At 42.1% G+C, this 22,084-nt stretch overlaps 1 protein-coding gene across 1 annotated transcript in view; it reads right to left on the bottom strand.

Moving 5' to 3' along the window:
- The window catches only part of szt2 (SZT2 subunit of KICSTOR complex), a 207,446-nt gene that overhangs the window by 124,150 nt on the left and 61,212 nt on the right, over positions 1-22,084 (bottom strand). Inside the window, exons 35-42 of the mRNA XM_067990021.1 lie at positions 21,432-21,548; positions 13,864-13,942; positions 11,319-11,504; positions 10,443-10,742; positions 8,966-9,275; positions 7,791-7,865; positions 2,735-2,873; positions 779-896 (exon numbers count right to left, since the gene is read on the bottom strand). Of these exons, the coding sequence (XP_067846122.1) occupies positions 779-896; positions 2,735-2,873; positions 7,791-7,865; positions 8,966-9,275; positions 10,443-10,742; positions 11,319-11,504; positions 13,864-13,942; positions 21,432-21,548 (1,324 nt within the window). The remainder of the gene's footprint in view (positions 1-778; positions 897-2,734; positions 2,874-7,790; positions 7,866-8,965; positions 9,276-10,442; positions 10,743-11,318; positions 11,505-13,863; positions 13,943-21,431; positions 21,549-22,084) is intronic.

Raw genomic sequence — 22,084 nt, 5'->3', positions numbered from 1 at the left:
ACTGTGATCTTACTAAGCTTTAAATAGATTCGCAACTACATCTGAACTTTTATATTCTATGCCTCTTACCAAAGTACACAGTATTCCATTAGCTTTTTTTTAATGGCCTTATTCACTTGAGGTGCTGCTTTTAATATCTTGTGAACCTGAACCCCCAAATCCCTATGCTCTTCCACATCACTTATTCAAAGCATAATTATTACTGGCGTCCAAATTTGCAGATCATACTAAAATAGGAGGCACAGTAAATAATTCTCAGGATCAACGGAAGCTACAAGGGAATATCGATAAGATGGTGGAATGGACAAAAAAGTGACAGATGGAATGCAATGACACTAATGTGGGGTGATACAATTTGGTAAAAAAAATAATTATGCTTTGACAGACAAACAGACATTTAAGAATTGGCTGGAAAGGCGGTTGAAGGAAAGGGCACTAAAGGGATATGGGAATAGAGGCCAATTCTAGGACAGAGCTCACAATCATGTAGAACTGTTACGTTTAAGAGCTTCAGATTCTTACTATTAATAGATGTACATAAGGATGATTCATTTGTTGGACAACATGATTGCTTTCAAGAACATTACAGAAACTTATAAAAGGTAATTCAGTACAAAAGTTGCTCAAGGTACATATCCAAGCCTTTGGTTAATGTCTTTCATCTCTTTTGTTCCCAGAAGAATGTCAAAACCCTAATATATTAACAATTTGCAATTTTTAGAAATAAAATTTCTATTCCGGAATTTAAACCAATGTTCAACCTGATATTTATGATTACCTGGTTGACCACACGGCAAATCTCGCCAATTTTTTTAATCACTGTTCGATAGAGACGCAAGTATTCGAGTTCTTCCTCTTCTTCAATTGCAGCTTCATCCTTTATCCCAATAAGATTTCTAGAAAAATAATAAAAATATTTCTTAGCCTACTGAACTTCTAGCATTCTTCTTATAGCCACATCCAACTAGGAGAGGAGATGGGATGACTGTTAACGTTAAAAAGTCATGCATTTAATTGTAAATTTATTAAAAAATGCAAGTAAATTCAGAGTTCATAGAACATTTGGCAAGTACATATTTTAAAAATAAATCACATATAAGAATATTGAATTAACTACTTCTGCCTTCTTCGTTATACAACTGCAGTTCAACCTCCAGATACAAATGAAAACTATGGACATTATTCCACGTAGCATTTAGACACAATACTACCTGGACCCCTCACGCATTTAGATATAGAGCAGGTGCATCATATTATTTAAAACAACAACTTGCATTTATATAACGCCTTTAACGTAGTAAAACGTCCCAAGGTGCTTCACAGGAGCATTATCAAACAAATTTTGACACCGGGCCACATAAAGAGGTATTAGGACAGGTGACCAAAAGCTTGGTCAAAGAGGTAGGTTTTAAGGAGAGTCTTAAAGGTGGAGAGAAGGTAGAGAGTTGGAGAAGCTTAGGGAGGGAATTCCGGGGCTTAGGGCCTAGGCAGCTGAAGGCACAGCCACCAATGGTGGAGCGATTAAAATCGGGGATGTGCAAGAGGCAAGAACTGGATGAGTACAGAGATCTTGGAGGGTTGTACGGCTGGAGGAGGTTGCAGAGATATAGAGGGGCGAGGCCATGGAGGGATTTGAAAACAAGGAAAACAATTTCAAAATCGAGGCATTCCCGGACTGGGAACCAATGTAGGTCAGCGAGCACAAGCGTGATGGGAGAATGGGACTCGGTGCGAGTTAGGATACGGGCAGCAGAATTTTGGATGAGCTCAAGTTTATGGAGTGTGGAAGATGGGAGGCCAGCCAGGAGAGCATTGGAATAGTCCAATCTGGAGGTAACAAAGGCTTGGATGAGGGTTTCAGCAGCAGATGAGCTGAGGCGGGGTGGAGATGGGCGATGTTACTGAGGTGGAAGTAGGTGGTCTTGAAGATGGAGCGGATATGTGGTCAGAAGCTCATCTCAGGGTCAAATAGGATACCATGGTTGTAAAGGGAGAGGGATGGAGTCAGTGGCTAGGGAACGGAGTTTGCAGCTGGGACCAAAGACAATCGCTTTGGTCTTCCCAATATTTAGTTGGAGGAAATTTTTTCTCATGCAGTATTGGATGTCAGACAAACAACGTGACAAATGAGAGGCAGTGGAGGGGTCGAGAGAGGTGGTGGTGAGGTAGAGCTGGGTGTCATCAGCATATATGTGGTACCTGACGTAATGTTTTTGGATGATGTCGCCTAGGGGCAGCATGTTGATGAGAAATTGGAGGGGGCTAAGGATAGATCTTCGAGGGACTCCAGAGGTAATGGTGTGGGAGCGGGAAGAGAAGCCATTGCAGGTGATTCTCTGGCTACGACTGGATAGGTAAGAATGGAACCAGGCGAGCGCAGTCCCACCCAGCTGGATGATGGAGGAGAGGCTTTGGAGGAGAATGGTGTGGTCAACCATGTCAAAGGCTGCAGACAGGTCGAGAAGGATGAGGAGAATTAGTTTACCTTTGTCACAGTCACGTAGGATGCCATTTGTGACTTTGATAATGGCCGTTTCAGTACTGTGATAGGGGCAGAAACCTGATTGGAGGGATTCAAACAGAGTTGTGGAAAAGATGGGCACGGATTTGGAAGGCGACAACATGTTCGAGGACTTTGGAGAGGAAAGGGAGGTTGGAGATGGGGCAGTAGTTTGCAAAGACAGAGGGGTCAAGGGTGTTTTTTTTTGAGGTTTGGCTGGCATCTCATACTCACCGTGTGTGAGAGTAAACTTCAACTCGATCATGGTGAATTTTGATGATCAGCCAAAATTCAGGCATCAGTGGGCACTTGGGGTCTTGCTCATTCATGGTGGCACCATCGCACTCAGAGTCACTGCTACCTCCATCATAACCTGTTCATGGCCCAGAAAACAGAATCAAAGCCCAACCCCCTGAGATCTGACAAATATCACTGCCTGAATCACTCAAGACTCAAGCAGAGTATCACAATCTGATGGCCTCCTCCATACCAGCAAAGTATCACAACTCGAATCTCTCAATCCAGAGGTCAAGTGGAGTCCTATCCCCAAATAGCTTGGCGAATAAATGCAGTGGATAATGGTGTGCTGAGCCAAAGGGACCAAGTCCCGGGTTTGATCTCTTCTTTGTGCCTAGCTGGTAGATCTCAGCTGGGGCATGGGTTGGTCTCAGCATTCCTGGGCTAGGAAGGGAAAAGTCAGCCAAGATTCCTGTCTGTGTTGACTATCCAATGTTCATTGGTTAATGAGGTAATGTTGAAAAAAAAACCTGGAGCAAAGTTTTGAAAATGCATGGTGTTTAGCGATCACTTACAAATGGACAGTCATTTATTCAAATGAGCACGTCATGGGATACTGCCCCAAAGACTATTTACATAGTAACTGTGCAAAACTTGATCCTTGCCAGGTTGTACAGCCTTTGATTAAGGCTGTAATGCTCCAGGTCAAACAGAAGTGAGGAAAGAAGAGTTGTGGCTTTGTGTATGGTGGTTGATAATTTAGACTTCTCATTTGTTACATCTCCACATACAAATGAGTTTATACTAACGCAGCACAATAATGAAGATGAGCAACTCTAAGACTTAATAAAAAGCAAAATACTGCGGATGCTGGAAATCTGAAATAAAAACAGAAAATGCTGGAGAAGCTCAGCAAGTGAGGCAGCATCTGTGGAGATGCTGCCTGACTTGCTGAGCTTCCCAGCATTTTCTGTTTTTATCTAAGACTTAATATGTAGGCCAGCCTGAAGCACAAATGCTCCAAAGAGCTTGTCTACTTCAGTAATTAGATCAAGACAGTAATGCTTTGTGAAAGCATATAAATTACTTCAGGCTGCGTTACATATCTTTGTCTGTTGGCCCAGGATGCAGCCACAGCACAGGCAGAACGAGCCTTTGCTTTATTTGGTGTTTCTCAACCTGATAGCACTGCCTCTTATAATATGGCTTGGGGCTAGTTTGTAGCCCACCTTCCATCACCTGCAGTATTCTAGAGGCTTGCATCTTTGGGCCTCCATTCACAAGCTGCCTGGATGTTGACCAAGCTATGATTCAGCACCTTCCCCTCTCCTTTCTCTAGCTAGCGAAAAATAGGAGTCGATCAATTACTATGAAGAGGCAGAGTCCCCTAGGTTCCACATTGCAAATGTATCAATAGTAGAACTAGCTAATAGAACTGAAAGAACAACAGAAAATGCTACAACTACACAACAGGTCAATCAGCATCCATAAAGGAAAAATGACAAGTTACTGTTAGAGCAAAAACGCTCATCTGTCTTTTCTATTTATAAATGCTGACCAACATATTTTGTATTTCCATTGCTTTATTTTGGTTTCAGATTTCCAGCTCTTTCTTTTTATTTGCGTTAGTTAATAGAACTATTGGTTTTACAGTTTTTGTTTCTCTCTCTCCACCTCTTCCTGTGGGGAAACATTTAGCTTCCACTTGGAAACTGCCTACAGTGGCATGAATGAAATCATGAGTTCACTGTGTGGGGAACAGAAGGAACTGATTCATGTTTCATCACTCCATGATGCACCATTCCCGAGATTGACCCTCGAGTAGGGTTGTGGTCTCAACCAAAATTTGGCCCTCAACAAGATTTTAGTGAAAAACATTTAGCAATAACATAAAAAAAAAATTCTACTACCCACTTAGCCAAATGTTGCTTTCTTGTAGGTAACAAAACTTTACGTAAACTTTACAATGTTTTTCACTGTGTATCATATGATTTTAGAATGAAGCACGTCATCACCAGCTGATGAGATTGAAAATATTTTAAAAATGAGGGTCCATTAGCTTGGAAGAAGCCCTTTTTTTGAAAATGGCTATCCAATTTATGTCAATTAACCACAACGTATCCAGCTTGTTCAATATCCCAGACTCAAACGTACCAACCTACAAAACTTCAAAAGATGACCCACCACTTCAAAAACCCTGAATATGCGGGCCCAGAATTTGCTGAAAAAATAACAGCATGTGAAGAGCGCACGCCGTTATTAATGAGCAAATCAGCAAGCAACTTGTGGCGAGGAAGAGATACCCTATGAATTGCACGTTTAAAACAAATGGCACATAGCAACATAATCACCATTATATTCAAGACTGAAATTCATTATTTTTAAACCGAGTAAACAGATCACGGGTTGGGTCAGCCAATCGCGGAGGTGGGGGTTGTCGGGGTCGGTCGATCATGGGGTGGGTGTCGGCAATCGCAGGGTTGGTGGGGGGGGGGGGTCGGCAGATCGCGACAGAAGATTTGCTTAGTCGGCCGGGGAAGCTTCTCCTCACCCACAAGTAGTGCTCTTTAAATTGCACTTACCTGCTGGATCTGGCTATTCCCGCCTACCTTTAGCTGCCGGGTTTCCCGAGCTCTGGGGAACCTGGCCCACAGCCCTTAATTTCAAATGGCTACCAAAATCTGAGGAACACAGTCTCATTTAAGTAATATAATTACGGACCCACCTCTCCAGAGTGTTACTCGTCTGCTACCCAACCGGAAAAGAGCGCGTGCATGGCAGGTTGAGGTCAGATTTCACATATTTATCAATTTAACCATCCCCTCTCCCCCTGGCCCTCTCCTGCACATCGTGGGGGGGGGGGGGGTAAAATTACTCCGTGTCTCTAATTAACACTAGATAGCCTCAAACTTGCTGCTGACTTCAGAGCACAGGAGCCTGATCTAATGCGTGTACAGAACAGTTTACTGAAGTTCATTATGGAGCAAGCAAGACAGCCCAGGAAGTTTAAATCCCAAAAGATTTTGCTGACATGGTGAAAAAAGTGCAGTGCAAAATGCAAATGAGTTGGCAATGTATTCAGACCTGTACACATTCAGTGTCACAGTAACTCAACATCCCTCATCACTACCACCTAGAAGGACAAGGGCAGCAGGCACATGGGAACAACACCACCTGCACGTTTCCCTCCAAGTCACACACCATCCTGACTTGGAAATATGTCGCCGTTCCTTCATCGTCGTTGGGTCAAAATCCTGGAACTCCCTTCCTAACAGCACTGTGGGAGAACCTTCACCACACGGACTGCAGCGGTTCAAGGCGGCGGCTCACCACCACCTTCTCAAGGGCAATTAGAGATGGGCAATAAATGCCGGCCTTGCCAGTGACGCCTGCATCCCATGAACGAATAAAAAAAATCAATTAACTTCCGAAAGTTCAGGAGTAAGAACTGAGGTTGTTTTGAGTTGCTTGGAGATTACTGACCAGACCTAAGCAGGCTGTCTTGGTGCAAAGGAAACTTGGTTGACACCTGTACTTGTTCCTGTGATTAATACAGCCCAAAAGATTGCTTCCCTCAATTCTCACATGTGTCAAGGTCCTGGGCATAGAACCATCAGATGAGAATCAACAGGAATGGAGAGAACTACCAACTCAAGCAGAGAATCCAAGAAATTGATAAGAGGCATGAAAAGAGAGTATGAATGGAATATAACAAAAAATATAAAGGAGAATAACAAAATGTTCTTTATGCATATCAGGAGTAAACAGAAGGGTGCAGAAGGGCACTGGAACATTTACCAGTGGCAGTAGGAAAGTGATGCCTGAGGATGGGGAGATGGCAGAATTGCTGAATCATTCATTCGTGACTATTTAATTATAAACAAACAAAGAGCAGCTTGAACTGGGAGAGTTACACGAGGAAGCACCACAAGGGAAGGTTCAATAGATCTGGGAGTTTTGGTGGGTAGGTCATTAAATCCATCAGTTCACTGCTCACAGGTGGTCATAAAAGCAAATAAAATGTTGGGAAGTACAGCTGGTAATGTAACTTTTTAAGTTGTATCTGGCCTTGGTGAGACTACATCTGGAGTACTGTATTCAATTCTGGATCCCTTATTACAGAAAGCATGTAGAGTTATCAGAGGGAATCTAGAGGAGGGCTATGAGGCTGATTCCTGAACTTAGACAAGTGGGTTATGAGGAAAGATCATCTACTCTGGTAAAATTTTCAGAGGCATGGAGAAATTAGATCCAAGAAACTTCTTCTGTCAGGTGCAGAATTCAAGGACTGGAGACACAGCTTAAAGTTAAGGGTGTCAAAGGAAAAAAAGAAATTTATATAATAATTTTTCAGTAGGAAGGTGATAGAAATCCAGCCGGCTTAGTGAAATGGATATGTTACACCTGGATGAGAGATGCTGGAGGTTATGGGATTCCTCCAAGATAAAGGCTCTATAGTATTTGGAGCAGAGTTTGAATCCAAAAGCAAACCACTTAAAAGAAATTGTTCATTAAAAGTTAAGAAAGCACAACTAATGGATGTACTACTTTTCCAGGAAAAACAGTAAGGAGTGCTTTCACTAGTCACAATGCGAAGAACAGTGGAGGAAAGTAGAGCCATATGGATAATATGCTGGTATCATAACCTCAAAAACATTTTAAAAAGGGAATACACCCATAATGCTGGTTCCTTTCAGTGTCAATCCGGGCATGCTGTTTCAAAGAGCCAGCACAGACACGATGAGCTGAATGGCCTCCTTCTGTGCTGTAAGATTCTATGCTCCTGTAGTAGAGATGATCCTGGATGAAGAAATCCACTTCCTTCCATTTTGTAAATGGCAAACAGAAACACAAAATACTGTTCTTTATGCATTTCTAGGATCTGTAATGGCAATGTGATCAAATGGCACTTTAACAAAGCACAAAGCTACTCTATGCACATTTACTAGTGCATCATTTTTTTGTACCTTTCCACTATTTGCTCCGTGCACATGCTTTAATGAAACAAAGTATAGGTGGTTTAAAAAAAAGGTTACAGAAAAGTTTTTCTCACCTAAAAGATCAGAATCCAGGCTGCCCTGACTGGAGACCACACTCTGTACTCGGCTTGGTCTGTGCTTGCAGCAGCCTAAAGGTACAGGGATAAAAGATGGAGTCAAGGGTTTTACACATACACAGAGGGATAAATAGACAAAGATAGTGAGAGAGGGGGAGGGAGAGAGAAGAAAAACACAGAGCATAACGGAAAGATGAACACAAGAAAGAGTGAACAGCAGAAGATAACAGAGGCCCTGAACTGGCCAGAGACTTTGTGATTGCTGCAAGTGTTGCTCCGTATTGCTTTGATTCTATCTCTTATGTGCTCCAAATGAGGCTCACCCAAACAATGCCAGTTTTCCTATGGTTGACAGTCCGTCTGGCCATCTACTCAAGAACTCTGAAAACTCTCCCAACTAAGGCCAGAAATTCAAATGATGGGCAGCCCTTGGACTTGAGATCATGAGCTAGTTGGGGATGGAATCCTTAATTATTATTTGTATCAAAAAGAGAGAACGATACAAGATTTGGGGATTGAGAAAGGGAAAAATACCAAGTGTATAACGAACATCAATTATCCACCATAATGGAAGGGACCCCAGCAGCTAATGAAAATTAGTGCATAATTAAGAGTATTAGTCTGACACGGAGTTTTAGGCTTCTGATTGGTCTATTTATATTACCTAAAAAGGTTATCAATATGTACAGATAGGGTCCACATTTTCCCATTTTAACAATGATATATTTTTGAAGTAAGTGCTACCGACCTGAACACCTAGACCCAAAATCTTGACTCCCAGACTCAAAATTAAATCGATAGTAAATTTTAAACAGATAATGGACATTCCCTACTTATCTTGCTGAATCAAGTATTCAAGAGCCTGTGAAAAATCAACTAAAAAAAACTCAACTTGCACTTTAGCTGGATTATGCAAAAGTAGTCCCGACTCCCACAAACTCTTGCGGATAATCAAGCTATCTGATAACGGAAGTGCAGATAATCAAGCTTCCACTGCACTCTGTCACTACTACTAAGCCTCTCGTTCAATTCCAATTCTCTTTGTGCTCATCTCACTGAGTGAGAACTAGTCAAGACTAGGACTTAAACTGCAAGCACCTACTTTGGAACTTAATAGTCTAGCACCCTGGCTACTGGGTCAATATATGAATTAAATAAAAAGAATGACACACCTGTACTGCCAGGTATAATGGACTGCACAGATTCGGCGAGACTCACAGCAGAAGAGGTCTGTGATGGTGGATTTGCCACTTGTATTTTCTCAGGCCCTGGGCTTGACTGCAGTAGGGGCGTGCTGGTTTGGGATCGCTCAGACTTGATCACTGTAAATACCCGATCCTGTTGATCAGACTGGGTGATAGAGAGGCAGTTTTTTCCATCCAGGCTCTCCTCCACTAGTTCAGTTGATGCAAGACATGTTCCATTAGTCACTGCTGCTATTGCCATTCTCTCAGATGTTGGTTTGTTTTCCTCTTGTGAGATCTGCATAACATAGAGGGGCATCATTCGCAATCCACTAAACGAACATATGAAAATGGCAGGCAGGAAAAGGCCATTGAATCCATCGAGCCTGCCCTACATAGTTATGGTACAACTATGCATCACAATCCCCAATGCCCTTCCACCCATCTGTAAGGAATCTTACAACACCAGGTTATAGTCCAACAGTTTTATTTGAAAATCACAAGCTTTCGGAGGCTTTCTCCTTCGTCCACCCATCAGCAGCCATGTAATCTGCTGGGAGAGGCAAAAATCTAGAAAAAAAATTCTAGGCCAATTTAGGGGGAAAAAAATATAGGAAATTCCTCTCTGACCCTCGAAGGCAATCAAAACAAGTTCCAGGAGAACACAACGACCATGAGACTTATCGCCCAATACCACCCCTTCCTTTTGTATGCTGTGTTATCAGCCACAGCCAGGAACTCATCCAGATCCATTTTTAATGCCTGCAGTGAATCTGCAATTACTGCACAAGTCAGTAACTTTTTCCAAAGTGGATGACCCTCTGGAAAAAAAAATCTTCTGAAATCTAACCTTCTTCTATGCTTACATAACATACGCATTTCCCCTGGTTCTCTCTAACCTACCTAATTCAAATAGACTATCCACATGGACACAGTCAGATCCCTTCATTAATTAAAAAACTTCAAACAAATCTCCCTGAAGTCTATGCTTTGAGAGTAAAATGACCCTACTCTCTCAGCCTATTGTGGTAACTACAGGCTTTTGAGCTAGGTATCAATCTAGTGGCCCGCCTCTTGTCTATGATGCATTAATACGAATGTATCAGACAACACAGATAAGAATTCAATTTGCTTTTTACAATTTGCAACCAGTGTTTAAAATAAAGGAACAAATAATAAAAAGCAGGTACCTTTGCTCATAAAGCCATGCTAACTCCATGGCTACTCATCACATTTTTATTACATTACAATTCGATCTAAAATCCAACTCACGTGAATAAAATAATTATAACAGCATGCATTTGAATACACAGCTTCAAGCCCACCTATCACAGCAGCAGCCAACTCCATCAGAATGTACTGACCCACTGCACAGAAAAATACTTTTAGCACTGTCCAACACTTTAACCAACTAAATCCTTAATTTTAAGCCAGCCTACTATCACCTGGACTAAAATACATTTACCTGTGACTTCTCTTCATTCTTCTCCCCCTCAATCACTGATGATGCTCTGGCCTCTTCCGCCTGTTTACTCCAACTTTCCTGACGTTGATGGCAGATCAGAGCTACCTCTGCATCTGCACTCTCATCACATGCCACTGCCACAGCCACACACTCATTTTCCAGGCCATGCTGTGCGAGTCCTGTGGAAAGTTTCTGCGCTGCTTCTATTCTTTGTGCGTGCAGGCGACTCACAGACAGATAGTAAAAGTGGTTTGCTTCCTCGTTGAGGAGGTACCCTGGAAGATTCATGCGTCTGAATTCCTTAAAATGAAAACATGGAAAGGGCAACTATTAGAACGAAAATCATAGGAAAGATAATTGATCAGTTCCTGGCTGTCTGTTTATTCATCGTGTCTGAACTGTTCACAACAAAACTACCGAAAGAACATTCAGCCTCTCAATTGGGCCGATAGGACCCTCAGCATATTTGTTTTGATTAGCCAAGATATGGGGTACTCCTAATCATTAAAACTGACAGCATGTGAATGTGCTAAGTGATGACAAGAACTGCCTGTTTGACAGAGATGGAAGAGGGCTTTCCTCATGGGTGAGTTCAAGAGTTATTCTGAGGAAGAATGTGCACATTACAGTTACGTAACTATCAATTGCATTTTCTTCAATTTAGAATTTTAAAATTCTTGTCCAACTCCTGTGTATTCTGAAAAGTATGTCATTAATGTCTCAATGGTTCCCTTTCCTCACCCTTTGCCAGCTGGTATGTAGAGGTTAATCAAATTAGGAACAATGATCATACCTTGCTGGGTTTTTTTGTCAGAACAGTTCTCTGTAAGTTATGTATTAAAAGTAATCCCATCCATGCCCAATGTTTCTTCTCACCTCTTTAAATTTCTCCAGCGACTGCTCCGGACCAAAAACAAATTTTAAAGGAACCACTTCACTGTGACATCGTGGCCTGCCCTTTGACCTGTACACATGATCCGACACTTTCTGCAGGGTGGCTAAAGTAATATTTGTTGAATGGCGCAAGGCTGAAACAATCTCATCTTCCAGAAGCCAATGGATCTAAAGAACAGGTGTCATTACAGAACAAGTTAGAAAACAACAGTGATACCTGTATAAATTCCATATGACAAACTGTACAGGGACTTTAAGAAATAAAGTGCATATATTTCATAAAGTTATATAAAAAAACAAAGCAGGAACTAATCATTCACAGACTATTTTAAGTAATGTGGAATCTCAATTATCCACCACAGTGGTGGAGAACCCGAGTGAATAATTGAAATTGACGTAAAATTGAGATAGCTGTTCAATATCCAGAAAAGAGCCAACTAATCGGTTGCCATATTTCATGCATGAACCCAGATTTACTGTTAGCAGGTTGTACAACTGGGAACATCGCAGCCAAGCCCAACCTTCTCTCATCCGACAAACACTTCGGTGGACATCAAGAACAGGAATCTTGACCGATTTTCATGAACTGAGCCACTGAAGAAAATACTTAAACTTGCTTTTAAAGGGCATTGTGGCCTTACTACCATTCCAGGGGAATGACAAGAGAACTCGAGTCAAACAGTCAGCTACAACCCCATGGAAGTCTCCCTCCTCAGCTGGTTCTCTTACCACTGTATGACAATAGGTTTTCCTTAAATTTACATAGTGCCATTCAAACAATAGCCCCTGGTTTTGCCCCACATTGCTGACTATTCTAATAATACGCATGCTGAAATAAAACAAGAAATAGAACAGATGAGTCTGGGGATACTACTATGACTTTGTGGCCTGGTTAATCAAGGTTTGCGGGCCACATACAACCCTAAGGCCGTTGTTTGGACACTACTATCATACGGTTTCCACCTATTGATTGAAGGTCCTCACTTCTCACACAACAGAACGATACATGGCCGTGCCCTCTCCAGATAGATAAACACAGAAACACGCACATGCACCACTTCAAACTACTGCCTGCCCACATCCAATCCTACTCAGGAGCTGCAGTTCTTAGCATACTTTCTGGCACCCTCTGTTAGACTATGTTGCATGCCTTTGCTATAAAATATTTGGTAGGTCATGTATAATTTCAACTCAATAATTGTTCATTTATAAAACTGAGTAATAGATAATTTTAAGAACAATTAAAAATGAAAGTTAACCTTAAAAAAAAATCGCAGTGTAAAATAAAAGCCCCAAATGGCAAGAAAGATATGACTTAGGAATTATTTAAATATTAGGAAGACTGAAGCCATCATCTTTGGGCCCCATCACAAATTCCCTAACCTCGTCACCAATTCCATCCCCCTCCCCAGCCAGTCACTCAGGCTGAACCAGACTGTTTGCAACCTGCCGGCCTAGTCGACCCCGAGCTACGCCTCCAACCTCATATCTTCTCCAGCACAAAGACCGCCAACTTCCACCTCCATAACATTGCCTGTAGCCACCCCATTGCTAGCCCATCTGCTGCTGAAGCCCTTATCCATGCTTTTATCACCACTAAACCCAACTATTCCAATGCTCTCCTGCCCAGCCTCCAATTCTGCAGTATCCATGAACTTCAGCTCATCCAAAACTGCTGCCTGCTTCCTGCACCAAGTCCCGCTCATCCATCACCCCTATGCTTGCCAATATTGGATCCTTATCCCCAATGCCACAAATTTAAGATTCTCATTGTCGTGTTTAAATCCCTTTGTGCCCTCACCCCTCCCTATCTCTGTAATCTTCTTCAGCCCTACAATCCTCCAAGAACTCTGCGTTCCTCCAACGCTAGCCTCTTGTGGATCCCCAACTCTTTGTCCCACTATTGGTGGCCATACCTTCAGCTGTCTAGGCCACAAGCTCTGGAATTCCCTCCCTAAACCTGTCTGCCTCTCCACCCTCCTCTTCTCCTTTAAGAACCTCCTTAAAACCCACTTCTTTGACCAAGCATTTAGTCACCTCACCTTTGGCTCAGCGCAATTTTAGTCTGATTATGCTTCTGGCAAGTGCTTTGGCACATTTTTCTACATTAAAGGCACTATATAAATGCAGTTATTGTTGTTACATATGCACAATTGTGAGACTAATGAGTGAGGATGTTATCTGAAAACATAAGCAGAAACTGAATCTTGGTCCTCTGTGGGAACCTTCATTTTTCATCCATATTAGCTAAATAGGAAAGGTGGGAAACACCAAGAAAATCCTGCCTCTCGATAGGTTCCATTCAGTAAAAAGCAGCTGGATAGCAAACGTTTTATACAGCTTTTGCGGATTGCACTGGAAAGTATTACAACTCTGGGTGACGCGCCTAATTATTATAACTATGATTTCTACACAGTGCTGGTAAAAGAAATTAATGGAACATCCACCAGTGTACCTTTCTAAAACACTCTATAGGTTGCTTAGTATTTTGCTACATAACTCAATGGTTAGTATTTCTTCACAGTACCTCATCCATTGTAGCCAGGACAGCTTGTTTGTGCAATGTGGGCAACTTGGACAGTGGATCACACAAAGCCTCCGCAATCCTGAAATATAGCAACATAAAGCTCAAGGGTGAGGAGACATGGAGACACTTCTCTCAGTCTTGGAAATGAGAAACATAAAATACTGTCCATTCTACTTAGACACAGATCAGTTAAAACATATCCTGTAAACACTAAGGGGAAGATTTTCTTGTTCCTATACCCGGGCTATTGGACCGTCTGGTCGCAATGAATACTGGAAAATCGGTTGGAACGGAGCACAAGTCTGTCAGGAAGACTGCCTGATTTTCCACGCGATAATTTAAATAGAAAAAAAATTAGCCGGGGTCCCTCATGTGCTCTTCCCTACTCAATTCTCCTGTATTCGCAGCGCCCAGGAGATCCAATAGCCTCAGATGCAAGAACAGGAAACTTCAGCCGGACATAATTTGTATAAGTCACATACTCCTTTTAAATATATGATCCAGCTTCGGTCAATAGGACTGATTCAGCTTACTCTAGATTTCTCTTCTGTGCACAAGGATGAAGTTCCAGGGCAATATACCAATGTTCAGTGCAACAGAGTTAACTTACCTATCTTGGCTATTGTCCTAAGTTTTTGATATAAATTTATCATCCACATGCATTAGGAAAGGTTCATTGCCCAATTCAAAATGGGATGAATACAAAAGGGACTTTTTCTTTTTAACTGTTGCTTCACAAGAACTATATGACCTTCTCCAATGAACTAGTTATAAAGAGCCATGGTTTCATTTCAGTCCTCCGTTCTTTTTGACAGAAACAGCTCCACTCCGTTTTGAAAAAATGCCCTAATAGTTTCAAAGAATGAAGATAAGCTATTTATGATTTGCACTGAAGACATACCATAAGGACCTTTGCACCAAAAGAGTGCCCATTCCATAAGTAAAGTAATAATAAAAAATGCTTAAAAATGAGGAGATTACACCTTGTGGCAGCCTACAGAATTCCCCCCCCTCCCCCACCCCCAGTTTTCTCCCCGGTCTTCTTAAGAAAGGAAGAACTTCATTTAAATAGTGCCCTTCATGACAATAGGATACCCCAAAGCACTTCACTGCCAATGAAGTACTTTTAAAGTGTAGGCAAATACAGCAGCCAATTTGTACACAGCAAGATCTCACAAACTACAAGACAAAGAGTAGGTAAACGAGTAGCTGACAGTACGGTGTAAGTACAATACTACCTTCATAGACGGCCTAAATTTAAACCAAGTAACGACGAACATCAAGGCAGCTATAGAAAATCACTTAAACTAGACAGGTGGGAGGAGGGGCAGGGAGAAAACAGGATCTCAGATCATCGGGAACAAGCAGACACTGGAGAACGTGAGAGAAGACAAATCTATAATAAGATGTATACACATGAAAGCTAGAAGCATTAGAAATAAAATGTCAGAACTCAAAGCAGTTGTGGCAGCAGGGAATAATGATCATAGTATCACAGTAGGTACAGCACAGGAGGAGGCATTCGGTCCATTGTGTCTGTGCCAGCTCTTCAAAAGAGCCATCCAATTAGTCCCTTTACTCTGCTCTTTCCCCATAGCCCTGTAATTTTTTCCCTTCTAGTATTTATCTAATTCCCTTCTGAAAATTACTACTGAATCTGCTTCCACCACCCTTTCAGTCAGTGCATTCCAGATCATTACAACTCACTGCACAAAAAAATGTTTCCTCATGTCGCCTCTGGCTCTTTTGCCGATCACCTTAAATCTGTGTCCTCTGGTTACTGACGCTTCTGCCACTGGAAACATTTTCTCCCTATTTATTCGATCAAAACCGTTCATGATTTTGAACACCTCTATCAAATCTCCCCTTAACCTTCCCTGCTCTAAGGAGAACACCACCAGCTTCTCTAATCTCTCCACATAACTGAAGTCCCTCATCCCTGGCACTATTCTAGTTAATCTCTTCTGCACCTTCTCCAAGTACTTGACATCTTTCTTAAAGTGTGGTGCCAAGAATTGAACACAATACTCCAGCTGAGGTCTACCCAGTGTTTTATAAAGGTTTAGCATAACTGCTTTTGTACTCGATGTCTCTTTTAGTAAAGCCCAGGATCCCATATGCTTTTTTAACAGCCTTCTCAACTTGTCCTGCCACCTTCAAAGATTTGTATATGTGCACCCCAAGGTCTCTCTGAAGCTGCACACCCTTTAAAATTGTACCATTTAGTTTATATTGCCTCTCCTCATTCTTCCGACCAAAATGTATCACTTCACACTTCTCTGCATTAAATTTAATCTACCATGGGCTCAATTTTCAAATGGCGGCGGGATGGCAGCGGCGGTGGGGGGGTGTCAATAGGCACGCGGCAAACCTGGATAATAAAACCTTACATTTCCCCACCCGACCACGAGGTAATTGATGCTCATTAATCTGGTTTCCGGGTTTCACAACGCCAGCCAGCCTGATTGACAGGCTGGCTGCCAACGGCAACTGCAACGCCGTGGGTGTGGGGTGGGGGGAGGAGAGAAAGAGAGAGAGACGTCATCCAGCACTGGAAGAGAGTTGGGGGGGGGGGGGGGGGCAGGGACGGCCACGGATATCGTCAAGGTGGGGAAGACATCGGACATCGTCCAGGGGTGGGGGGAGGAGGAGGACATCGGACATCGTCGGGGGGACGGACCTCGGAGAGGGAGACATCGGAGAAGAGACTTCGGGGTGGGGGGGGGGGTGAGGCTTCGAGGGGTGAAGACAATGAAGAGAAGACGTCAGGGGTGTGAGGCATCGGAGAAGATATCGGACATTAGAGCAGCGGGGTGCAGGTGAGATTGTTTGAATGGTAGGTTTATTTATTTTTTTAAACTTTGTGAAATGTTAATTTATTTAGTTTATTTTTGCCTGATCCAGCCCTTCACGCCTGGTTTCACCAGGTGTAAATCGGAAGCCATGGGAAAGCAGCCCGGGTAAGGTGAAAATCGTTTTAACTACCTACCAAGCAACAAATAAAGTACTTAAGTACTGAGGTACATTTGCTTCTTTAAATATCGTCCCGCCGGCTTTAATTGCCGGTGGAACTTCCGGATTCCGTGCACGCAGATGCGTCTGTGTGAAACGCGGAAGTTGGCGGGTTGGAGCCGGGTTCCTTACCTACTCGGGATTTTCCCAGCCCCCCTGCCCCAGGACGTCGATTTGAAAATCGAGCCCCATGTGTCTGCCCATTTCACTAGGCTGTCAATGTCCTCCTGAAGTCTGTTATTATCCTCCACATTGTTTACTACATTTCCAAGTTTTGTGTCATCTGCAAACTTTGAAATTATACCCTCTATCCCAAGTCCAGGTATGTATCAAAAAGAGCAGTGGTTCTAATACTAAGCCCTGGGGAACACCACTGTACACTTCCATCCAATTTGAAAAACAACCATTCACCACTACTCTCCGCTTTCTGTCCCCTAGCCAATTTTGTATCCACGCTGCCATGGTCCCTTTAATCCCATGGGCTTTAATTTTGCTAACAAATCTATTATGTGATACTTTATCAAATGCCTTTTGAAAGTCCATATACACAACATCAACTGCGCTACCCTCATCAACCCTCTCTGTTACTTCATCAAAGAATTCAATCAAGTTGGTCAAACATGATTTACCTTTAACAAATCCATGCTGACTTTCATTTATTAGCCCATACTTTTCCAAGTGCCAATTAATTTTGTCCAGGATTATTGTCGCTAAAAGTTTCTCCACCACTGATGTTAGGCTGACTGGCCTGTAATTGCCGGGTTTATCCCTCTCCCCTTTTTTGAATAGGGGTATAACATTTGCAATCCCCCAGTCCTCCGGCACCATCCCCATATCTAAGGAAAATTGGAAGATTGTGGCCACAGCCTCCGCAATTTCCACCCGTACTTCCCTCAATAACCTAGGATGCATTCCATATGGATCGGGTGACTTTTCTACTTTGAGTAATGCCAATCGTTTAAGAACCTCCTCTTTATCTATTTTTATCCTATCCATTATCGCTACTACCTCCTCCTTTACTGCGACAATGGCAGCATCCTCTTCTCTAGTGAAGATGGATGTGAAGTATTCATTTAGTACCTCAGCCATACCCTCAGCCTCCACAAGGAGATCTTTTTTTCCCTAATTGGTCCCACCCTTCCTTTGACTACCCTTTTACTATTTATATGTTTAAAGACGACTTTTAGGTTCCCTTTTATGTTAGCTGCTAATCTATTCTCGTGGTCTTTGTTTGTCCCTCTTATTCCCTTTTTTAGATCTCCTAAAAAAGATGATGTGGTGGGAATATCAGAAATACAACTAAATCCAGAAGATGCAAGTAAATATAACATTCAGGGTTTTAGAGTGTTTAGAAAAGACAGAATGGATAAAAAAGGTGATATAGCCCGATGTGTCAGGGGCGCCTCGGAGGTAAATGAAGTTGATCCTGTGGGAGGTAGAAAGCTAGAAAATGAACTACTCTAGTTAGACTTCTCTAATGCTAAAAAAAAAATCCAAGCCAACACAAGGATATGCTATAGAATACCTGGTCAGAAATAGGAGGACAAATTGCACTGGGAGACTTCAATCAGCCTAATATAAACTGGGAAAAACCAAGAGTCAGAGTTGTTAAATAGTGCACAACTGCCTCTTGACCCATTGTGACAAGGAAGCTTGTTCTGGTGTTCGTTAATGACCTGAAAATGCACAAGAAATGGAAGTCATAATACCCTGCTTGGGTTTTTGCGGGGCGGGGGGGGGGGGGGACAGCGACCATGGAATGATAACGTTTAACATGAACTCGGTGTCAGAAATATCCATGGCCAGGTACGTAACTTTGAAAGTCAATTTCAATGAAATGAGGGAACAAACAAAATAAATAAATTGAGTGAGATTGTTCAATAATACCTCAGTAGAAGAAAAATTGAATATCTTTAAAGGTGTAATGCTGCACAGGCAGGATTAGTACATTCCGAAAACCAACAAGTGTCGACTAAACAAACATGACCCTAAACAGATTAACAAATTAAAAGTGAGATAAAGAGAAAAAATGGCCTGTACAAATCCTGCAGGGAGAAAGGAGAAAAGGCTCACTGGAATGAATACAAGAAATGCAGAAACATGTTAAAAGAGCGATTAAAAGTGGGACAAAGACAGAACTGGAAAAAGACATAACAGCTGAGGAGAATCATAACAGTAAAACAACTCTTTCAGTACCACAACAGCAAGAGGGTAGTCAGGTCAGAGATGCAAACAATAAAAGATGCAAATGGACTCAAAACTGAGGATGAGCACAGAATAGTAAATATTCTGAATGACTACTTCCTCCAAGTATATACAAGGGAAGCCATAAGTAACATGCTCTCTCTAAATAAAGAGAATAAGGCATTTGATAAAGTCCCACATAAGAGATTGTTAGCTAAGTTAGAAGCCCATGGAATCGAGGAAAGAGTACGGACTTGGTTAGGAAATTGGCTGAGCAAAAGGCGACAGAGATTAGGGATAATGGGTAAGTATTCACATTGGCAGGATGTGACTAGTGGAATCCCGCAGGGATCTGTGTCTTGGGGCCTCAATTATTCACAATATTTATTAACGACTTAGATAAAGGCACAGAAAGTCTCATATCTAAGTTTGCCGATGACACAAAGATTGGTGGCATTGTAAGCAGTGTAGATGAAAACATAAAATTACAAAGGGATATTGATAGATTAGGTGAATGGGCAAAATTGTGGCAAATGGAATTCAATGTAGACAAAAGTGAGGTCATCCACTTTGGATCAAAAAAGGATAGAATAGGGTACTTTGTAAATGGTAAAAAGTTAAAAACTGTGGATGTCCAAAGGGACTTAGGGGTTCAGGTACATAGATCACTGAAGTGTCATGAACAGGTGCAGAAAATAATCAAGAAGGCTAATGGAATTCTGGCCTTTATATCTAGAGGATTAGAGTACAAGGGGGCAGAAGTTATGCTGCAGCTATACAAAACCCTGGTTAGACCGCGCCTGGAGTACTGTGAGCAGTTCTGGGCACTGCACCTTCGGAAGGACATATTGGCCATGGAGGGAGTGCAGCGCGGGTTTACTAGAACGATACCCGGACTTCAAGGGTTAAGTTACGAGGAGAGATTACACAAATTGGGGTTGTATTCTCTGGAGTTTTGAAGGTTAAGGGGTGATCTGATCGAAGTTTATAAGATATTAAGGGGAACGGATAGGGTGGATAGAGAGAAACTATTTCCGCTGGTTGGGGATTCTAGGAGTAGGGGACACAGTCTAAAAATTAGAGCCAGACCTTTCAGGAGCGAGATTAGAAAACATTTCTACAAACAAAGGGTGGTAGAGGTTTGGGACTCTCTTCCGCAAACGGCAATTGATACTAGCTCAATTGCTAAATTTAAATCTGAGATAGATAGCTTTTTGGCAACCAAAGGTATTAAGGGATATGGGCCAAAGGCAGGTACATGGAGCTAGATCACAGATCAGCCATGATCTTATCGAATGGCGGAGCAGGCACGAGGGGCTGAATGGCCTACTCCTGTTCCTATGTTCAGTATAATCCATGACTTCACTATCAGTGAGATCGAAGTCCGAGACAGGCTTCATGGGTTCAAAACAAATAAATCACCATGGATAAATAGTATTTATCCCAGAATGCTAAGAAAGACATGGGAGGAAGATTTATGAGGCAATGACAATCATTATGAGGGAATCAATAGACACTGGGGAACTCCAGTAGATTGGAAAGAGACTAATGCGGTGCCCATATTTAAAAAGGCTACAAAACAGGCACAGGCAACTACAGATCCATTAGCCTTACTTCCATTCCATGTAAAGTGATAGAATCGATAATCAGGAGTAAACTTGAGGATCATCTCAACAATAATCTAGTTAACTGCAGTCAGCATGGATTTAGAAGGGGAAGATCAAATTCTTCTAGGAACTGACAGCCCAAGTGGACTGTGGTAAGCCCTATGACGTGGTGGATCTTGACTTCCAAAATGGCTTTTGACAAAGTTCCACACGAAAGGCTATTAATTAAACTCAAAGCGCTGAGGTTTTGGTGTAAAGTCTGGAAAGGTAGGATAAATGACCATAGGAACCACATCTTTGAGGCTCTTCTGGCATTCCTTGTAGCTCTCTAGTACTGTCTCCACTTGCTACCAAAAGAATTGCTTCCTTCGGATGGGTATTTCTAAAAGCCTTGTTTGTAGGTCTGCTAGAAAACTTGAAATTCTAAGCCAGGCATGGCCTTTGGAGTAGGATTTATAATGGTGCAGACTGAAATCATGTGTCAAATAAATCAGTTACAGATTGCTGCAAAAATATTGCACTTTTGATTAGGATATTATATTGGCAAAGGACTTTCACAAACAACAGCACACAGTTTCATATAGTAGATTTAATCTTTTATTCTAGAGTATACTGCTGATATTTTAAAGTTTTTCCCTTTAGAAATAGTATGCAGCTCATACTGATAATTCCAAATTGAAATAGATCCTGTAAATTCTGATAACTTGCTGAGCAACAATCTCAACAGAATGAATTATTTTAAAATCATTTCTCAGCAGACTGTACCTCTCATCTGTGGTAGAGACAAGTCGATCCATGCTTTGCATTATCTCATCATCAGAACGATATGATGATGGTTGTCCTGGTGATCGGTTCATAGAGCTGCTGCTTTCAGATGTGTACCTAGAGATGGTGAGAATGTTTGCAAAGAGTTACATACACAAAAAATATACACAGATTAATCCGCAAAAGCAAAGCTGTCCTCGAAAAAAGTACTAGGAAGTCAGTGTAGCCTGAAATCGAGCATCATATGCAGACAGCTGCTCATGTCTCAGACAACTCTATAACTCAACCACAGCTTGGTCGGGCAAATGGATTTCCACTTATTTGTTCGCACCCACACACACAATCGATACAAATGACAACATTGTTATGCCAGCAGTCTGATTAGAGTGCAGTTCTTGACACTAGGCATGTTTTTTTTTGATAAACTGTGTCCACTGGTGAGCGAGACATTAACAAAAGGATACAAATTTAAGATGATCACAAAAAGAATTAAGGAGAGGTTAGATAAAATGCTTTTATACAGAGGGCAGTTAGATTGTGGAATTCTTTGCCACAAACTTGTTGAGTCCATGGGCCCGATATTAGGAGGGCGGCGGGTTCGCAGAGGGGGGTCGACTGGGTGCGTGGGTAACGTGCCCAGTGAAATCGGGGTG

Source organism: Heptranchias perlo, chromosome 9 (assembly GCF_035084215.1).
Source record: "Heptranchias perlo isolate sHepPer1 chromosome 9, sHepPer1.hap1, whole genome shotgun sequence".
Classification (NCBI taxonomy): Eukaryota; Metazoa; Chordata; class Chondrichthyes; order Hexanchiformes; family Hexanchidae; genus Heptranchias; species Heptranchias perlo.
This window is presented reverse-complemented; position numbering and strand designations above follow the sequence as displayed.